Genomic DNA, 13,955 nt, shown 5'->3' on the forward strand with positions numbered 1-13,955 from the left:
AGAGAAAAGCCCCAAGGACAGAGTCTTAGACTGCAATATTTACTCATTGGAGAGATGAGGAACGTAGAATTGAGGAGTAACCAGTGAAGTAGAAAGAAAACAAAGTATGGTACCCTAGAAGGCAAGTAAAAATCTTTATCAAGAAGACAAAGTTGAGAAGTTAGGTTGAATAAGATGAAAACTGAGAAGCAATCATTGGATTTAGCAATGCAGTTTAGCAATGTGGTTGACTGATTGATGCAAAAGTCAGATTAGAAAAGGTTCATGAGGGAAGTGTACTTGGCCCAGTGGTTAGGGTGTCCGTCTACCATATGGGAGGTCCGCGGTTCAAACCCTGGGCCTCCTTGACCCGTGTGCAGCTGGCCCATGTGCAGTGCTGATGCGTGCAAGGAGTGCCATGCCACGCAGGGGTGTCCCCCGCGTAGGGGAGCCCCACGTGCAAGTAGTGCACCCCATAAGGAGAGCTGCCCAGCGCGAAAGAAAGTGCAGCCTGCCTAAGAATGGTGCCACCCACATGGAGAGCTGACACAAGATGACACAACAAAAAGAAACACAGATTCCCATGCTGCTGACAACAACAGAAGCGACTCAGGAAATAGACACAGAAAACAGACAACCGGGTTCCGGGGGAGGGGGGGGGGGGAGAAATAAATAAATAAATCTTAAAAAAAAAAAAAAAGAAAAGGTTCATGAATAAAAATATTATACAGTAAATGTAAATTATTTAAGAAATTATGCTGAAAAAAGCCAAGAAAGAAAGAAATGGGCAGTAGCTAAAGATTTCTTTTTTAAAGAAGGAAGAAATAACTACATACTGATGCGATGGTTGCTATAGGGAAACTAATGATGTAGCAGAGTAAGAAATGCTGTAGCATTTATCCTTGAGGTGACAAGAATGGATGGGATCTAATATAAATGTGATGTGGTTGGCCTTAGCTAGGAGAACAGATAGTTTTATCCCAAATAACAGAAGATAGGGTATATATGCATTGATGCAAGTAGGTAAAGAGATGTTAGAGGCAACTTACGGAAATTCTCTTCCGACTGCCTCAATATCCTCCAAGAAAGGGAGCAAATTCATCAACAGAGCATGAGGATGGGGACAGAAGATACTATGTGTTTGAGGGAAATGGAAAAAGTATGAAATAGTCCACTAGAGCATGAATGGACTAAAGAAATACATTGGAACTGGTTTAAAGTGATACTAGTTAGCAGGTTTTTCCCCATCCATGTTTGTCCCCAGATGTCCAGGTAAGATACAGAGTAGGCAGAGATTTAGGGATAACCAGGATACTTAGTTAAATAAGTACAATGAAGGGAGAGACCAGCAGAGGAATTGAGGGTGCATGCAAGGGAGTGATAATGACCAACTATGGAAAAGCAGAGTAGGGAGGGAAATGAGTACATGAAGGGGATGAGGGACAGTGAAAATGTGATTCAATCAACAGACTGTTGGTCCTGGTGGAATCAGTAGAAAGATAGAGAGTTGTATTATATGGAGAGCAGGATGTTTACAATTGAAAAAACTGTCACTAAAGTTTAAGGATTATTATAACACAGATCCTTGGAATTAAACAATAATCCAAGTATTAGACCTGAATGACAGATAAGATGGAATATAGCCAGGGAATTCCTAAATTATGCTATACAATTTATCAAAAACTATCAGAAAACAAATTTTCTAAGGAAAACAATAACTCAAGTGGGAAAAAAGAAGATGTAATCTGTTAAAATATTTTTTAAAAAGACCATCACTTTATTATGATATCCAGTTTGGTCATTTGCTCATTGTGCAAAATGCATTCATGGGTTCTAGAATCCTACACTTCTCTTCTTACAGAGTTAAATGTATAAAGTAACAACTTAAAGTTAAGTGCCATTCTCTTTAGTTTACATTCTAGATTCCAGTATTACTAATTTCTGTAATTCTCAAACACAGAGAAATTACTTTAGATTTCAAAACAAACCATCACCCAAGTATGTATGTATATACCTATATATATATTTAATTATCTACTTTTCAATCCACATATAAGACATAACTTTAACTTTACAGTCAATCTGTTGAACAGCTAAATATATAATTAAAATGGTACTTTTCAGTAGCCTGGGGAAAAGAGTCTTGGTTTTCATTATGATGGGGAAAGACAACCTACAGAACATCTACCAAAAGTCTATTAAATTCATATTCATTATTTAGGAAGTGTGAATGACAGCAACAGTTATTTGCTTTACTCACCTCCTTAATAGCATCTTCATTAGGGAGCATGGAACACAAGCATGTGATATAGGCTTGCTGAAAAGATGACACATTTGAAATTTCTTTAGATTCTGTACACAGTTTTGATAAAGCAGTAGCTTGAGGGATGCAGTTGGATTTCAACAAATGTTTTATTCGCATTTGCAGAAAAGAAGGTCCTTCTTGTGCAATCAATTTATTGACTAGAAAAAAGGAGAGATAAAACAGTTTGACAATATACCATGCAACATATCAAGCTTGTTAAGATGAAAAGTTTGATACCTTGTTTTGTTTGTTTTTAGTTGGTAAAATTTCAGTTGATATAACTGGGAAGTTTATGCAATATTCATCTAATAAAGCAGAGAGCAAACTAATGATTCCTCCATTAGTTAATAGTCTTATTTTTAACAAACAAACCTTTTAATAAAGCTACTAACATTTTATCAAAACTATTTATTTGGCCACCTTCTCCCTCACTTTCTGATGATAACAAGGAATAGTAAAATGAACTATAAACGTAAGTGCAAGAAAAAAGCAAGTAACCTAAATAATATTAGCAACTACCATTAAAACATTTATGAAGTAGCGGGCATTAAACTATGTGTTTTTATATATGTCTCATTTATTCTTCACACCACCACCAAGGCAAGTATTATTATCCCCAGTTTAAGGTTAAGAAAATTATTATTCAGAGAAGTTAGGTAACTTGCCAAGGATTCCAAAGCCAGTGGTGTTCTTTCCTCTAAATCAGGTATTTCTCAAAGTGTGTTCCACCGACCAAAAGACCTGAGAGATAGTCCTAGAAAAAAACAAGGATTCCTGGTCAAATCTCTGAACAGTCCTGCAATAAAGAAAACTGTTCACTTTTATTTAGCCCAATGTTTCCCAAAACTGATTTGACCAGAGAGCCCTTTTATATGTATTAATATCTTGTAAAACGTTATGTTTCTGGTTTAGCACACACTTTGTGAAATGTTGCCCTGAACAGTACTGAATATTAACTATATGAGCACTGACAAATCCTCAACTTTTGAACAGTAGATACTCAACAGGTATGTGACAATTATTACATAGTATTACTTAAGGGATAGAGGTGGGAGTAGTGCATGTCAAACGAAGTGGTGAGTGAACAAACTGCTTTAGGGAGTTAATCTAAAATAGTGATTCTCAAATGTTAAAGTGCCTTATGAATCATCTGGGGATCTTATTAAAATGCAGATTCTGACTGAGCAGGTCTGGGATGGGACCTGAGATTGTGCTTTTCTTAACAAGCTCCCAGGTGATACCCATGCTGCTAGGTCTACAGGTCACATATGGAGTAGCAAGGATCAACAGTAAAGATAAACCACCAGCCCAAGCTTAATTACATATTAGAATCAACTGTAGAGTTTTTAAAAATTATTTTTTAAAAATAGGTAATGCCACATATATACATAAGGGACAATTAAAAAGGCACACAGAAAGGTGGACAGCTAAAAGTTAGGTCTCTATACTATCTCTCGTCACAGTTCCCAAGTCCCCTAACCCAGAATCAACAACTTTCCAATTTTTCAATTCTTATTTATCCTTTCATAAATATTCTAAGACTTTTCTTCCCACTTAATATATTATACAGGTCATTCTATCATCAACACATTTAGAGCTATCTTATTATTTTTAACAATTAAATAGTATTCTATTGTTCAGATGTACTATAAATTATTTAGCTGATCCCCCGGGCTTTGAAGCAGTTACAAGTTGTTTACAATCTTCGGTAATAATCAATAATGATGCAAATTACAACCCTGTGCATTGGCCATTTCACATATGACTGAATCTATACAATAAATTCCTAGAAGTGGAATTGTTAAAGTCTTTAGTTATAATACTGTTACTGCCCAATTGGTCTCCAAATATTATACCAATTTATACTCCCACTAGCAACATATAAAAGTGCCTGTTTCCTGTGGCACTTGAAAAAGTTCTGGTTTTCAGAGTTCCAAACTGGAGATCTGCAGGTCTGAGATGGAGCACTGACCTTGGTGGTGTGTATGTGTGTTGTTTTGTCTTTAAGTTCCATAAATATTCTATTATGTAGCCAAGGTTAAAAAGCATAGTTGGAAACAGGTCACCTTCACTTGAACTTTTCTAAGTAGAAAAGTAGTAGACTTACTTAAGTAAGTCCCACAGTCACTAAATTCCACAAAACATCTCACAATCATACCCCCATTCAAATAGCCCCTCTTTCTTTACTTCTATTTTCAGTAACAGTATTCTCTGTCATATAGAAATGACATTTTTGCATTATCTTTCCTCAAAGAAATCAACTTTCTCCAATCCATTTCCTTTATACTATTTTCTGTCACATCTGTCACTCCTAAATCCTATTCTGTGTAACATTAGATTCTCTAAAAGAAATACCAGTAATGCAGCTAAAACACTTAGCATAGGGCCAGGCATAAACACTCTATGGTAGCTGCTATTACTTCTATCTCTGCTATCTTCCTTGTAAGAACCTGTCAACAATTTGTGAGCAAATTAATGTCTTGTTCACTTTTGTATTCTCTACAGCACTAAGCATTAGGCTTTGTATTATCAAAGATGCTCAATTGAACCAAATATTTAGTAACTGAATGGTTATCACTCCCAAACAAAAACTTCTAACATGTTCCCACCTGGGCTCAAATTCTGCCTCCACAATTTTAACTACATGGCCTTGGGCATGTGTGATCTCTCACTTGTTTTATAGATTAAATAATAATGAGATATGGAAAGCACTAAGAGTGCCTATCACAGAGCAGGCATTCTATAAATTGTAGCTATTATTTCTATGAGGTAAAACTATTTCACTCAATATATAATATTACAACCACAGTTAAAATCCTGCTTTATCAATTTTTTGCATGACTCATTCCTGCATTTTTAAAACAGTTTTAAGTTATGTTAAAATAATCTTCATTTATATTTGTTTGAAAAGGAAATCCACTCATGTGGTTCAATATTTAATGAGAAATAAAAAGTATGCATCGAAAAGTCTCACTCCCAATTGTGATCCTTTGTGTCACTTTTTTCAAATAGTTTAATGTAAAACATTTTAAGTCATATGCCTTCCACCTAGATTCAACAATCGAAATGTTTTCCCGTATTTCTTTACGTAGCCTTTCTTCTTCTGAACCATTTATAAGTAAGATGCAGACATCATGGCATTATACCTTATATACTCCATGCAAAAAATGATAACCTTTAAGGCCCAGTTAAAAAAAAAAAACAAAACAGTTCTTCCATGATGTCTTTACTGCACATACCAGGCAAAAGTGTCAAAGCATGGCACTTATCACATATTTCCAGGACAAACCAAGTTTTGGGGGGAGATGGCAGGCACAAAGTTCGAGGCAGAAAAACAGAAATGCTTATAGGACTTTTTTTTTTCTTTCTAAATTTAAATGCATTTATTGATATTGACTTCCTTGTAGGTAAAAAATGCATACTTTCAAGCTCTACTACTTCATTGAACAGAAGACCATAAATAAGATGGTAGTCACTGCTTTTTGGCCACTAATGCATTAATATGTGAGATGCAGGGGTAGTGGAAATGTAAAGGAAGCTTTTTTAATCTTTTGCCCTGAAATTAGATTAAGGGTCAATTTAAAAAATAGGCAGGCCACAGGTTGCCCACCACTTATATGGTTCTCAGTACAGTTCCTTAGATATCTATCATGTAAAGGGTGCTTAATTCTTCTTTACTAAATGGATATATAGGATACGAGGGATGTTAGGTAAACAATGCTTCTCCACATTTCTTGATGCTTTTCCATGTGAATTAACTCCTCAGGTGGAGTGACATATCTGATTAGCACATGGGGGAAATAAATTGAACACACTGAACTCAATTCCCTCCTATTTCCTCTTGGGTTTGGGCCTACCTGCATTCTTCTCTGCTTCAGTCCAGCCTTATGAATAAGTCATAAGAGATGAGTAAATCTCTCTAATTCTGGGATGCTCTTGAAACTATCTGACTTTGCCTCTAATAGCTTTTATCGGTAATAAAGGTGGTATTTCAGCCTCCACCTGCCACTATTTACAAAGGGATTCTAGTTATTGGAAACCTCAACAGAAAACAACAAACAACAATGTATTTTCTATTAAGTTTGTAATCTTTTTTTCCTTCTTCCCTCTCTTCTTCAGGAGTTTTATATGAACATTGTTACTCAATGACATTTAAAAATAAACCAAAAGACAAAGGGACACTTAAAACACTTCTTAAAAATGCAAGAATACTGACTTTATAAATAAGCAAAGCATTAAATACTAATGGTTAATTTTTACTACTCAAAGAAGAACAGAATGACAGGGTAACACACACACAGCACACACACACAAAATTCACAAAATTTTAATCCACAATGAATATCAATCCTTTTAGAACTAATCCTCACCAGTAGAGTCAGTAAAGTTTTTAAGGCTTACCTTCTTCTGTTTCTACTGGCTGTTGAGACAGAATTTTAAGAAGAACTGGGTTTTTCCACACCCCTTCCTTGGTAACATGAACCAATATTTGCAGGTTATTATTCCCAAATTCCAATAATGCATCGTGTGACTCCTTAAAAACAAACAAACAAAAAAAGAACCCAGCATATTCAGAAAATAGTCTAATAATTAATATTAAAGTAGTTTTGCCTTTTCAATGATCTGGACATCTATGAATTGAAAGCATCCATAACCTGAATTTCCTAAATATAATTACGCAGAAAAGGAGCAGTCTCAGTGCTTTTTGAAATTCTTCTGCTACTGTCTTATGAAATTAGGGTGTTTTCATTAACTTAAAGAGTACCCTTGAAATATTTTCCTGAATTCCCCACAGGTAAAATTATCATTAGAATTCAATTTTGTTCCTTGCATTTCTACTGAATATTTGTGCTATCTACTCTTAAGATGGTTTACATTACCAGCAGACTCTGAATACTTGATTGATAGTACTGGTAGAAGCTGATTTAATTATTTTAAGGCCACTGGCAGAATTTCTTTTAAAGAAATTGCATTATTCATTCACACAACCTATTTCCTTCTAAAAGAAACATAACTTAGTGATACTACTTTATTAATAAAGCATAAAGTTCATCCAAAGTATACAAATAAAGATATCTGATATAATCACATAGTTGTGCATTCATCACTTCACTCATTATTACAGCAGTTTCATTATTTCAATAATAATAATAATAAACAAAAAGGCAAACAAACAAGAAAATTCTTCACCTCTCAATCTCTCTATGCTTTCCCTGCTGTACACAGCTGTTATTTCTGGCCATTCTTGCACAATTATTTATTAAGCAGTTTTATATTCATATACCATGTGATCTATCCAAAGTGTATAATCACTATTAGTATAATCACAATGTTGTGCATTTATCACCACAAAAAATTTTAGAACAATTTCATTACTCCCAAACAGAAAAATTCCACACCCCTTATCAGTCCTTCCCCAGCCCTACATAACCATTAATCTAATTTCATTTTTATAAGTTGATTAATATTTACATTTTATATAAATGGAATCATACAATATGTACTACTTTGGTTTCCTTCACTTAGCATAATAGTTTTTTATCCAATATTAACATCTTGTAGTATTTATATACATTTGTTCAGTTTTAAAGAAAGATGGTTATACACATGTAATTTTACCCAGATTCGTATTTCACAGGTGGTTTTACTATGCTATACAGTCCCATGTTACATTTTTTAGTTTTCCTTTCCATAATACAAGACTTTCCCTTTAAGCCACTTTCGTACCCAAGATTAACTAACACACATCCTTTTTACCCATTCTGCACAAGTCAACCCTCAGCTTTCCAATCTCTAGCCCCATTCTAATTTTCTGGTGACCCATTTTCAAGTTATTAACACCATGAGATTATGCAATATATTTAGTTCATAGTAGTGTAATCATATAGTATTTACCTTTTTAATTCTTTAAATCCTATCAAATGAAGGGTAGCTCTATATAAAATGTCTTGAAAAGTCTAGGTTATTAGCTGTCATTCTGTTACTTCAGAAAATTAACAAAATGTAACTGCCAAGTCTGTTCTTTAATGGGAGAAAGAGATCAGAAATTTAACAAGACAAAAATGATAAAGTATATGTATATCTCAGTATCCTCTATTCCACGCCCCCAAAGATGGCTCCCTTGTCTGTTGGCTCCTTGTTTTCTCCCGTCTGCTCATTTTTCTCTGCTTGATGTCTGCCCATTGTTTGTTTGTATTCTTCACGAGGCACCGGGAACTGAACCCAGGACCTCCCGTGTAAGAGGCTGGTGCTCAACTGCTTGAGCCACATCCACTCCCTCTCCTCTATTATTAATAAGGCTATCGGTTGTTACCATGTTTTAAAATGCTAATATGTTTTCCCTTACTTCAGAGGGCTGATATTTTCTAGAAACATGATTTTCCATTTATAGCAATGTTCCTATGGATAATACTCTTAGGTAAAAAATGTTCATGGATCTAAGAATATAATCTTACATTCACTCAAGCAAAATATAAATACAGTTTGATAAAGTTGGTTTTTTCCCTGACATTCAAATTAAAATAAGATAGCTTTAACTCTCCCTTTCACTCTCTCCACATACCCCACACAGAATATGCTGACTTATCTTCTGCTGAGAAAGTGTTTAAGATATGGAATATGACAGAGAAAGTGCTATTTCCAATTAATACTTTTACTAATAGCAATATTCAACTAATGGATTGACCTGCCCTCAGGTCTCTTTCTTCTAAATTAGGATGACAGGCATTTACTTTCCAGTGAAGACAAAGATTCTATATGAAAATATGACAACATGCACGCTTGGTAACCAAATCAGGTAATACCACCACCCACCACAATACACAGCAACTAAAATAAGAAGCCACGGTTGAAAGTTAAAAAAAAAAAGTTTTCTACTTTTTCATTTGTTAAAAGTTCAAAATGCACAGTTTACTCAAAATGAAAATATATTAAATCCTTCGTTACCAATAGATATTTATTTATTATAGCAAAGTTACTTTTAAAGGTAAGAGTCTTTAAAAACTATGGTAACAATTTAAAAATTATAATATAAAAACCTAGATTTGTTTCCATTTTAAGGTGAATATATCCTAGCCAATATCTTGAAACCTATAATACAGAAAATCAGGATGTTCACTCTAGCTCCATTTTATCAAAGAGATTTGGCCAAATAATAGCAAAGAAATTTGGTCAAATAACTTATAATACAATCATACAACAGACTGCCAGGCAGTCATAAAAAAGAAAGATGTATGTATGCAATCCTAAACATATGCCCATGATAAAATTAAGTGAAAACACAAGTTACAAAATCCATTTGAGAGTGGTATTTTTACATCCATAGAAAAAAAACATGGAATGATTACACAAGCTGTAAATAGTGATTGAGAGATGTTCTACTATGTAGGCTCCTAGAAGTAACTAAGATAGAATGGACTAAATTTCAAATAACACCTGTGAGAGGCTCTGTAGCCTGCTCTTATAAATAAAAATCATTGTCTTACCAAAAGTATCATCAATACCATCTGCCATCTTGTCTATTTATCACTTAAAATAGGAAAAATTCAATTTTTATCATTTAGATTTCAACAGAACCATGTCTTACACTTCTCCGTAACCCTATTGTATTTACTTTATTGAACATATATACAAAAATATTTCCTCAATATCTGATAGGTTAATGGAAAAACTTACAGATGGAAAAAAGGCAAGTATTCTATTCAAGCAAACACTCTAAGAATGAAGAAATATGAGAGTATTTTCTCTAAGGGACATTAGTAAGAATAATAGTAACAGCCAAAATAATAATAGATTTGCTCTTTTAAAAGGCTGTATATCGTGAAAGAACTACTGGCAGACCTCAAAACATAGTGACAAAATCAATGTGCTAAGCAAACTCCTAGAGTCATAATCTAGAATACAGGTTACCAGGTTTGGGATAGAGAATGGGAAGTTAAGGCTTATTATGTCCAGGGTTGAAAGACTGTGGTAAGATGGCAACAGACTAACAGGCAGAGCTGAATGATCTCCTAAAAACAAGAGAGAGCACCAAAAGCTGTCCCAGAGACCAGCTTTCAGGGTCAGCAGACCAGGAAAGTACTACACAACTTCCAGGAGGGTGAGGGACAGAGAGACAAAAAGCCTAAATGACAAACGTCAGTTACGAAGCTCCCCCTGGAGGGAAAGGCTCCCCTTCCTAGGCTAGGTAGGGTAAAACACCTGGCTCACTGCAGACAACTGAGAGGGGAGCAGACATCTTCCTTCCTATCAGCTGTTTCAAAGGAAAAGGGAGGAGAGACTGGGTTGCTTTTTTTCAGTGAATTCAACCAGCAGAGCCCACTTTGAATCTCCGATCTGGAGGTTCAACACAGGAACACAAGAAAGCTGAGAATGAAACACCTCCGTGGAAAGGTGCTCTGACTAGCGCCATCTGCTGGCTGGTCTGGAAAATGCATGGACAAAACTGTTGGCACTCTCTGTATGGAACACTGGGGAGAAAATCTGCCCCTCCCTAGTGAGTCCCTGGCCCAGTTTTGAAAACTTAAGCTGGGCAATTTTAAAGACTGAGAATAAGCTGAATCAAATATCAAAGAAGAGCTGTGGAGAAAAAACAATAGGCAAGTGAGAGAAATTAGCCATCCGAGTAAATTCATCAACATATTCAGATGCCTAGCCATCAGTAAAAAATTATGAGCCATACTAGGAAACAGGAAGGAAGAGATGGCCCAGCTGAAAGAACAAACCAAGTATCCTGAAGAGATATAGGATTTAAAACTATCAGTGATAATCACACAACTCTCCTTAACCACCTTAAAGAATTTAAAATATGACTAATAAAGGATATTAAGATGACACTGCAGGGGGGAAAAAAAAAAAAAAGACACTGGGAGAGCATAAAGAATGGTTTGAAAACCTGCAAAGAAAGTAACAGAACTTATAGGAATGAAAGAAAATGATGCATGAGATTAAAAATGCATTAGATGGGGAAGTGGCTGTGGCTCAATCAGATGAGCTCCCATCTACAATATGGGAGGCCCTCGGTTCGTGTCCCAGGGCCTCCTTGTGAAGGCAGGCTTGCCCGCAGGTGCTGCGGAGTGCTGCCCAGCCCGTAGATGCCCATGGAGTGCTGCTCTGCCCGCAGATGTCACGGAGAGCTGACTCAGCAAGGTAACACAACAAAAAGGGAGACAAGCAACAGAAAAGTCCGCAGCAAATGGACACAGAGCAGAAAGCAAGCAAGCCACAAGGGGGAGGGGAAATAAAATAATAAATAAATACAGACAGAAGAACATACAGCAAATGGACAGAAAGAGCAAGCAAAAAGTCGCAAGGGGGGGATTAAAAAAAAATGCATTAGATGGGAAGCCAATGTGACTCAGCCACTTGGGTATCCACCTACCACATCGGAGATCCCAGGTTTGGGTCCTGGTGCCTCCTAAAATAAGAAGAGCCGAAGCCGCCTCCCCCTACAAGGAGCTAGATGCTGCCTCCTGCTGCAACGAGCTAGAAGCTGCCTCATGCCTCAACGAGTTAGACTCTTTCCCTGCTGCAAAATGCAGAGGCCATAAGTCAGCAGACACTGCAGCATGCAGGGAGTGGATATGGCTCAGTCCACCGGACACTTGCCTCTCATGTGGGAGGTCCTGGGTTTGGTTCCCAGTTCCTCCTAGAGAAGGCGAACAAACAATGAAAAGACAGATGAGTGAACCATCTAGGGGAAAGGGGGGGATAAAGAAAGAAAAATAAAGTAAATAAAATAAATCTAAAAAAAAATACATTAGAGGCACAAAGGATCAGATGAGAATTGCTTAAAACAGAATTAGTGACTTCAAAGGCAGAACATCTGAACTGGAAAAAGAAAGGCAAACAGAAAGAGAAAAGAATGGAAAAAATGGAACAGAGTCTCAGAGAATTGAATGATAATGTGATACGCACAAACATTTGCATTCTTCGTGTCCTAGATGGAGAAGAGAATGGAAAAGGGGCAGAAAGAACATTTGAGGAAATAATGACTGAAAACTTCCCAACCCTTAAGAAAGACATAAATATCAATATCCAAGAAGGACAACACACCCCAAACAGAACAAATCTGAATAGACCTACCCCAGATACCTGCTATTCAGAATGACAAATATCAGAGATAAAGAGAGGATTCTGAAAGCAGCAAAAGAAAAACAAAGCATCATATACAAGGGAAACTCAATAAGATTAAGTGCTGACCTCTCCTCAGAAACCATGAGAGAGGAGAAAACAGTATGATGTATTTAAGGTACTGTAAGAGAAAAACTGCCAGCCAAGAATTCTGTATCCAGCAAAGCTATGGTTCAAAAAAGAGGGTAAGGGAAGCAGACTTGGCCTAATGGATAGGGCGTCCACCTACCACATGAGAGGTCCGCGGTTCAAATCCCTGGCCTCCTTGACCTGTGTGGAGCTGGCCCATGCGCAGTGCTGATGTGCGCAAGGAGTGCCGTGCCATGCAGGGGTGTCCCCCGCACAGCGGAGCCCCACACGCAAGGAGTGTGCCCCGTAAGGAGAGCGGCCCAGTGCGAAAGAAAGTGCAGCCTGCCCAAGAATGGCACTGCACACACGGAGAGCTGACACAGCAAGATGAAACAACAAAAAGAAACACAGATTCCTGGTGCCACTGATAAGGACAGAAGCAGTCACAGAAGAACACACACCAAATGGACAGAGAGCAAACAACTGGAGGTGGGGGGGAGGGGAGAGAAATTTAAAAAATAAATCTTAAAAAAAAAAATGAGGGTGAGTTCAAAGTCTTCAAAAACAAAAACTGAGAGACTATGTTACCAAAAGACCAGATTTGCAAGAGATACTAAAGGGAGTGCTGCAGTCGGAAAGGAAAAAACAAGGACAAGAGATTTGGAGAAGAGTTTAGAAATGAAGATTATTATGAAGGGTAAACTAAAGGATAAGAAGACAGACAATAGAACAATACAATAACAGAGAGCCAAAGGACAAAATGGATGAAGTAAGTAATGCCTTTACAGTAGTATCACTGAATTTTTTTTTTTTTGGTCTTTATTCATTTTATCACTGAATGTTAATGGATTGAACTTACCAAACAAACGACATAGACTCATGGAATGGATATGTTGTGTACAAGAGACCCACCTCAGATATAAGGACACAACCAGGTTAAAAGAGGTTAGAAAAAGGTATTCCATGCAAATAGTTAACCACAAAAGTGCTATAGTAGACCAGATAAATGTAAAATAACAACATTATAGTATATGAACAATAATTACTCAGTGCACTGGCAATTTGTTCCTGGGATCAGCATTCTGTAATTTTTTTTCATACAAAATAAACACTTGCTTTTAATTGAGGGCTGGAGAATAAATATATTTTTGGATACTTCATTTTTCTTTAACTCTTGTCTTATTTATACTCTTTAATTAAAATAATTTATTTAGATCAATTATGATTTAGCAGGACAACTGTTGAACAAGATTTTGAGGTTTTCTGCCTCATAAAATTACAAGTTGGCAAATTGTTATATGCTGTAATTCATTCCAATAAGATGTGAAGAATTTCCAAACAGGAATCTGATTATCTAGAAAGAATTATGGCCTAAATGGAAATTAAATAACTAAACCAATAATTTCTTTCATTCTTAGAGATTAAATCCAATTGTTAGAGGAATTGTGTTATAATTAATTTCTATTACATT

At 36.2% G+C, this 13,955-nt stretch overlaps 1 protein-coding gene across 1 annotated transcript in view; it reads right to left on the reverse strand.

The window, feature by feature from the left end:
• The window catches only part of RLF (RLF zinc finger), an 82,513-nt gene that overhangs the window by 30,820 nt on the left and 37,738 nt on the right, over window positions 1-13,955 (reverse strand). The window contains exons 4-5 of the mRNA XM_004450633.4: window positions 6,686-6,818; window positions 2,240-2,442 (exon numbers count right to left, since the gene is read on the reverse strand). Coding sequence (XP_004450690.1) covers window positions 2,240-2,442; window positions 6,686-6,818 — 336 coding nt within the window. The remainder of the gene's footprint in view (window positions 1-2,239; window positions 2,443-6,685; window positions 6,819-13,955) is intronic.

Source organism: Dasypus novemcinctus, chromosome 9, assembly GCF_030445035.2.
Source record: "Dasypus novemcinctus isolate mDasNov1 chromosome 9, mDasNov1.1.hap2, whole genome shotgun sequence".
Taxonomy (NCBI): domain Eukaryota; kingdom Metazoa; phylum Chordata; class Mammalia; order Cingulata; family Dasypodidae; genus Dasypus; species Dasypus novemcinctus.